Source organism: Brienomyrus brachyistius, chromosome 8 (assembly GCF_023856365.1).
Source record: "Brienomyrus brachyistius isolate T26 chromosome 8, BBRACH_0.4, whole genome shotgun sequence".
NCBI lineage: Eukaryota > Metazoa > Chordata > Actinopteri > Osteoglossiformes > Mormyridae > Brienomyrus > Brienomyrus brachyistius.
The window spans coordinates 11760918-11768574 of NC_064540.1; the positions used below are offsets into that span (position 1 = coordinate 11760918).

General features: G+C 46.6%; 1 protein-coding gene across 1 annotated transcript; it reads right to left on the reverse strand.

The window, feature by feature from the left end:
* Positions 1–313: 313 nt before the first annotated feature.
* Positions 314–7035, reverse strand: trib3 (tribbles pseudokinase 3). The gene is made up of 4 exons (XM_049022876.1): positions 5738–7035; positions 4163–4456; positions 3486–3778; positions 314–2014 (listed from the first exon to the last, which is right to left on the reverse strand). The coding sequence occupies exons 1-4, from the start codon at positions 5759–5761 to the stop codon at positions 1549–1551; spliced, it is 1077 nt and encodes a 358-aa protein (XP_048878833.1). The 5' UTR covers positions 5762–7035; the 3' UTR covers positions 314–1548.
* Positions 7036–7657: the final 622 nt, after the last annotated feature.

Consider the following 7657-nt stretch of genomic DNA (forward strand, 5'->3'; position numbering starts at 1 on the left):
AACCCTTTTTGAACATTATCTCACCAAATAGGCCAATACATGTTGCATTATTTCTCAGTTCTAGTCATTTCTAGTGGTATTTTCATGGTAATTTCCTGGAACTAGTCAACACTGTTTCGTTTCATAGATTCATTTGTAATTACATTTTAGTTCATTTTTCAGCTGGTGAAAAAACTACAACACAATATTGTTGCCTGTGCTCATTGTTTACAGATGTAACAAAGGGCAAAGTGATCAAATGTTTTGTAGCAAAATGGTAAGAATGCAGTTTATGCTGCTCTACGGCTCATGCAGGAAGGAGGACAAAGGAAGGTTGGCTTTTTTGGATTTTTATTTCTTATTGGCAACAACAAAAAATATACACTTATTTTAAGGGACTTATTACACACCCCCAAAACAAAAACAACCATGTAGTGTGCATTTTCTCTGCATAATAAGTTTATTTACAAAATTCACAAAAAAAAGGTGGTGATGTGAATGCAAGAACAATAACGGGGGGGGGACACACAGGGAGTTATGCAGGTTCCAGGTCCGATTCTTCGTAATGCCTCACTACGGTCCGCAAACCGTGACTCCACCAGCTTTAGACTGGGGTTTTGTACAGGTACCAGTTCACTGTCACCCTCATCCAGATCCTCCCCAGAGTGGCGCAGACACGGACATTATGGTGGACCTATTTGGGAACTGAGACGGCATGCACAGGACGACATAGAGCACATTCTTCATACAAAAAGCAACCCTGCACTTCAACGAATGGGTCATTTTCACTGTTACAGGCAGAATGTCAACCTATTGCCATCCACAATGAAAAAAGGGTTCAGTTTACAGAGGTCTATACACTGACGAAAGCTACAGACGATTCTTTGGTTACAAAAAGCACCTCATATTTGGTTCTGTCTATGTCTGGTGAGGATAAATAAGGGGTAAAACAGGAACTAGAAGACAAAAAGGCACTTAAAAACAGTCAGATCTAGTTTTTCCACTGCAAACTATGCAAACAGTACTAAAAAGGGCACAAATATTCTTGTGCATCAAGTATTCCAGGATTGGTTAACATTAGAGGTAACTCACACCGGCCACCTTAGACCTAGAGACGAATTGTCTCTCACAGGCCTCTTCCACCGACAGTTTTGCTCGCTCTCGAAATGGAAAAGACTACATAAAGGGTTAAATACTGGTATGAATTGGCTGGACGATGCAATGGCGGGTGACTGGATTCGGGAGAGGATCGTTTTCAGTTTAAGCGGAAGGTCGCAGAATGTCGCTATCGCAGGTCCGAGCAGCAGACGTGAAGCCACTGGTCTTGTCAGGTGTTTTGTCAACTTCAGCTACATCGAGGATAATCGCTGAACCACAATGAACACATTACAATCCTAAAAATGCCTCAGAAAAGACTTCTCGTCTTTCCCCTGTCAGCTTTGCGTGGTTCTCCATTGACAGAGAATCTATTTTTGTTTTATGCAGGTGAAACATTACTCTCACCACCGGAGAACACGAAGAGGGAAATGTAGGCTTTAAGAAAGTCTATTTCATTCACTTTACTTTGAATTACAGAAAGTCCTCATCTTCATTTTTCCCAAAGTCTGGTACGACTTGGTCCGTGCAGTTCCTGGGGGTGAGGTGGCTGCTGGGGGCCAAGGGGCTGGGAGAATTCAGCCAGGGGTGCAGCAGAACGTCACTGGACTCCAGTCTCTCTGAGGGGGCCTTCCGCAGCATGCATCTCACCAAGCACTTGGCGCTGGCAGAGAGCGAGTCCGGCACTGTGAACACCCCCCGGCGGATTTTGCCGAAGAGAGCTGCAGGCTCCACGTCCTGGAAGGGGTAGCGGCCCACCAGCATGGTGTACAGCACAACGCCGAGGCTCCACACATCCGCCGCCTTCCCTGAGTACGAGTGCCGCGAGTTGAGGATCTCTGGCCCGACGTAGGCCGGGCAGCCATGTTTGTCAGTCAGGGAATCGTCCTCCCCTTTAAGGATGCACGAGTCCTCCAAATCCTGCAGTACCAGCTTCGTCCTGTAGAGGCAGCAGGAGAAATGTTAGTCACCTCCCCCATTCCCAAAACACTGGGAGTCGTTATAAATATACATTTTAATTCTCTCAGGTCATTACAGTGACATTTGTACCACCTCGCTCCTACAGTGAAAGTTAGTCATGACAGGTTACGTAAGCGGGAAGCGCTAGTTCTTTTTCTGGGGCTTAACAGTTTGCTTCACACGTCTATTTGCATTAAGTCAGTCGAGGGAGAAAAAAACAAAAAAACGCACATTAATATCTGACAGCCCACAGGCAAACAGATGCACGGCGAAGCGACTTGCTAACATAATGTTTCTATAAACAGCAATGGTACAGAGCGATAGCATCAGCCCTGGCAATAGCTAACACTCGCGACTCGAGGAACTAACATATGCAAAGCAGAATGCATGCTGCAAATCTAAATGGACACGGCCAGACACTCTATACTACTGCTGAAAATATACAACGTTAATAAACCACTAATCTATGACTGTTTCTCATTATAGCCCAAAGCCAAAGTGTCTGCTAAGCTAAATTTAGGGTCCATTTTTTAGCCATGAAACTAACCTACACAGTGCTGACATTTAATACTATATAACCGCACGGCATGGAGGGATTTTCGATCTCGGATAAGAGAGCATTTTGCCCGCTCCTGTTTGTACCACTGCTATAATATCTTGGGTCACGTGGAGCTCAGCGTTGATGACTCAAATATGCCCGTCGCCCCCGCAGGCCTGTCTTGTTTTTGTGGCCCCACGAGAGTTCAGTTTCGACGCTCTCACTCGCTCACACGCGGTCTGACATTTCCATCAAGATCTCGGCGGAATGTGCACGCTATTCGAAGGAGAGCCAAGTGGATGACGGAGAGCAGAGACCCCCCCCCCGGCTCATGGACCACTCGCCTCCTGGAGACCGCGGGCATCACGTGACGCACGTAGCCGGTGCTCGCGGGCGGGAATGCAGCTGCCGCCTGGATCCGTTACCCGAAACAGAAGCACGGCGTCTTCCCGCCGATTATCTACCCGTCAACCGTTTTACGCAACTGTATGTTTTTTAAGATGTATGGAAACCTAATAGGCCTAACTGGGCTGCAGATACCAACAAGAATGAATTGAATTGATAAAATAATAATATATCGTGGAAGTAATAAACAGACAAAATCATCTCTTAGATGAAAATCACAACTCTGATTTTGGACAGGATACCGACTGTTTGAGGGCATCTGACCCAAACCTCGACAGCCACACCCTCCTCAGAAATGCTTCTTTAAAACTGTCTGAATATACTGGCTCCATTGTAGTGCATCCAGTGCTGCAGTAGCACCCTGCCAACATTACTCCCTGCTACGGCCTGATAGTTTAATAGACAGACTCGGATTCGACATCACCTTATTGATCAGTGGCATGGGAAGCTCTAGGTGCTTAGGGCATGTCCCAAAGTTTTTTTTTTTTGGGGGGGGGGGGATACTGACCTCTGCCTGTCGGTGAAGACGAACTTGCGCAGCTTGAGGTCGCGCAGCACGACGCCACTGCAGTGGCAGTGGGCCACAGCGGCCGCCATCTGCCGGAAAAGCCCGGCCGCCTCGTCCTCCGGCAGCCGCTTGCATGTCCGCACGTACGAGTGCATGTCGCCGTGGCTGCGCTCAAAGAAGACGTAGGCGCTGCGCTCGCCAGTCACCACCTCCGAGACGGGCACCACGTTCTCGTGCGGCGACAGGAGAGCGTAGGGGGCGATCAGCTCCTGATACTTCTTCATGGGAAACACCTACGGGTCAGAACGGCAGTCAGCAGGGTTAACACGCCCCCGTCCTGCAGAGCAAAGGTCTCATGCGACCTGTAATCAGAAATCTGCCTTCTGGAGCACGGACACATCAAAAGTAAAACGCCGTATCGTTATATTGAGATTTCAGCACTTTGGGGATGCCTGTGCTTCTAAAGTTCCGTGCAAAAGCCTTCTGCGGTTATTATGCTTACGGTTTGATAAATGCCATGACAATACTGTTTGAGAAAAACAATACACACGTCCCCAGCAGATCGCCTCAACCCACAGCACGCCGTACGCAGCAAGGTAAGGGAAGTCCTCTCTGCCTTCCCGTCTGGACTCTCAATTAATCAAATGGATGTGTTCTAGACGAGTGACGTGACGTACCTTGCAAGTGTACTCCTTCTCCGTGACACTGTGCACGGCCCTATGGATCTGTGAGCCCTCCATCTTCTCCAAGAGGATGTAGGGACCAATCCGGGAGGCGCTGGGCTGCTGCCCTCCACTGGGCCTTGGGCTCTGGGTCAAAGGACGGAGGCACGGGGCCAGGCCTGGAGAGGGAGGCTGGCTCAGGCGAGGGCGCTTGCATTTTGGGGTGTCAGTGTCGAGGGGTTCCTCGAAATCCACACGCTTCAGGCGCAGAGGAAGAGTGCATGGGCCAGGCTGCAGGTTCACACTCATCTGCAAGACAGACATAGTCCTTTACACCACTGCCAAGCGGCAACTCTTCACAACAAAGAAAAACTGACCTTATAATGAATAAACTATATGCAACAGATTGCCAAGTGCAGCTTGGCAACCTTCCAGCATAAAACTGCTATAGCAGGCAACCTAACCTAATATTGTACCACAAACACGAAATTTGCCAATAATCGGGTCACTTGATGCAAGGCTATTGGGACTGAGGAAACGATCGCAATCAGTCGTGCTAAAGCACGGAAATCCCTTTTGGAGATAAAACCCATATTTTGTCAGACTTGTATGACGTCACCCCCTCCTTGGCGTCCGGACTGACGCTCGTCTCCCTTCTTTCGAGGACAATAGGCCTGCATGACGGTCATGATCCAAGCAAGATCAACTTATTCCTCCCGTATTATATATCCAAATGCCACTGAACAGCCCCCCCCCCTTCCAGGGGAGTACGAATCACTGCGACGATGTTAACGCCACAATTCCAGTCAATCCGTACAACATTTATATAAATAAAACAATGCGAAGTTCGCGGAGCATCCAAAGAACGGCTGCCTTAATGGATCGTTTGGATTTCTTAATGTACTAAGCAGGCTGAAATAGCATAATATTCCTTATTGCAGTATGCTTAGTGTAACAAAGAGATGACTGGACAGCGGAAGAGGTGATTCATAAGCGCCGCTGCATCCCCTTTCAAATAACAGCCTGTGACGCCGTGCAGGATGATCAAGCCGGTGATTCTGCATTACTAAAACAAAAAATGACTTCAGCTATTTCGAAATATTTAACATCGGATCTATGTGTCAGCGTTGTAAGGCCGGGATCATTCATTTAGCCTTTAAGGACGTAATGGCAGCCGGCGACCGCCGCTTTTATAAACACAAAACAGCAAGTTCATAACTAGTGATCAAAACCGGGAGACTCGAGTTAAAAGTTAAGCAACGCGCGATCGCAGTATTTGTTAAGTATGCGTTGGCACGGATGTCCCCGCTTTTAATAATAAAACAGGACCCAAGGACAGGATGTCTGGGTGCGTAGCTGTAACTGCACTTGTGAATGGGGTCATTTCTCTGATACAGTTTGAACCAGAATTGCATCATCGCCTCCATGAAGTTTAACCGAGATATTTCCCCCCTCTTTCCCCATGTAACCTTATAGGACTATTCATGTTTAAATCATGTAGGACTCGACAGACCTGCGCATGTTGACTAGCAACGACCGGATCTGACATTTAATAGCATTAACACGTAATAAGAAGACACTGAATTTTACCTCGTCCGTGGAAGACAAAGGCATCTGCTCTTCTCCAAAAAAACGCACAAATGCTACGGCAATTCCCGTTTGTCAGTGTTCTATTTTTCTCAAAAAAACATTCCCAAAAAGATAAATGTTGCTAAGATCAAATTTAAAAATAAAAAAACTTCAAGTGTTACTTTCGATACAAGATCGAAAAAAACTAGACAGTATAAAGATAATGGCGATTTTTTTTTCTTGATTCCACTGTAAAAAAAAAGTGATGAAAGAGCTATACGTTAAATTGTCGCCTTTGGTTTTTGCGATTGTTAAACGTATCCGGAACTTTCCCAAAGAAAAGAAAAGGCTGCCCAGTCATATATGGTTGCGATCGACTTAAATGGTCGTGGGTGGCTTTGTAGTAGCGGACTTGCGTAGTTTTCACCGTGCACCGGTGCTGGCTTTTGTTGTCCTTACGGGGCTCTTTGTTCGCTATTCCCGCTGAATTAGCTATCAATCCCAGCTCCCGATATTTCAGATGCACACCGATCCACCGGAGGGGTATGGCAGCACTTATCGTCGTCCTGTCCCGCTTTTTCCTTGCTCGCGATCAAACTTTAAAAAGGCGACAGTGAGAGTCGGATGTCCAGCTGGCGTCTCTTTATCATACGTTGGAAAGCAGCAGTGCTTATTGTCGGAGATGCGTAAATAAATTAACATGAAAAAAAACGATTTGCTTCCCAGGCCAGAACAGGCGGCTTAATCCAATTAGTCAGACGATCCACTTCGGGTGTCGCCTCCAGCCTGAGTCGGTCGATCTCCAAGCAGCAGGCAAACTGCGTCGACCCTGGGTATAGGACAGTAATGTCTAATATCCCTTACTCGCTTTACAGTAGGGTTTCAAGTTAATGATGCTGCCTGCCTGCGATTGCGACATCCTGGCTCCGCCTAGCTGCCTTTTTTCTGATGACAGGAAGGTTGACAAAGCCAGGCAGCGCCGACGGACGCGACGTGCCGCTGCCCCCCGCCCTGTAAATGCACATCTAGCCTAGGAAGAGACGTGCCTCCCCCCGCTATTTGTTATTATGACGACTTTCAACAAGTTACACATTCCTTACCAACACGCCACATTATTGCAATTTTACGATCCGCGGATACTAACAAATAGCAGAAACGGTTAAATACTTCCTACTCTACGCGATCGCGCCATATTTTGCCGTTTATCAATAGTCTACATTAACAACACAACTTAATCTTTTATTAAACCTATTATTAACTTGACCGAAGTAGTCGTCGAGTCGGATCGACCCGAAAATAACCATAAAAATGGCTATTCCCTTTATGGAAAAATAGGGTTTACCATGGAAAGGTTAAGATGAGGTCATGAGCAACAGTTTGCCATAGCACGATCTGCCCCACCCTGCTGCATGACTCAATGCTTGTGATGGTATTGCACCATTGAGTAATTAAAATACTAACAAGCTGAGATAAAAAGGAAAAGGAACAACGGATGGATGGAAACCTCTTAGACAGGAGCGCTATGATTTCGATTATTCAGAGACAACACATGCGTTACTATGGGGCGTCAGTCTATATTAAGTTACGCAACTATACGAAATAATTAAATGCTTCTGTTTCCTCATATTTTCTTACTTTCGCTACGGTTTTTTGAATATACATCGGGAAGAATTCGAGCATTATGTAACAATAATATTTCGGGGGGGGAAATCGCAGCGTTACTTCTTGCCATCGTTAGACAAATATACAGTAAACATGATTCGATTCTTTAGATCAGTGTGCTTAGGGTGTTTTTCCGAGAGAGGTGGCAGATGGCGTGCAGGTTGACTACATGCTTCATGCAACCTGCTCGATTTAGGTCGTAAAGTTCTTGCATCGGCTCCATTTCAAGTTCATCTTGCAGCCCCGGCTGTATCCGGAGTTTTCACATTTTCCCCAGGG

Coding starts and splice junctions, on each gene's coding strand:
- trib3 (XM_049022876.1), bottom strand. CDS start 5,761: ATGCCTTTGTCTTCCACGGACGAG. Junction 4,457..5,737: donor CTTTGTCTTCCACGGACGAG/GTAAAATTCAGT, acceptor TCTGTCTTGCAG/ATGAGTGTGAACCTGCAGCC. Junction 2,015..3,485: donor GTCTTCACCGACAGGCAGAG/GTCAGTATCCCC, acceptor CTGCCTCTACAG/GACGAAGCTGGTACTGCAGG.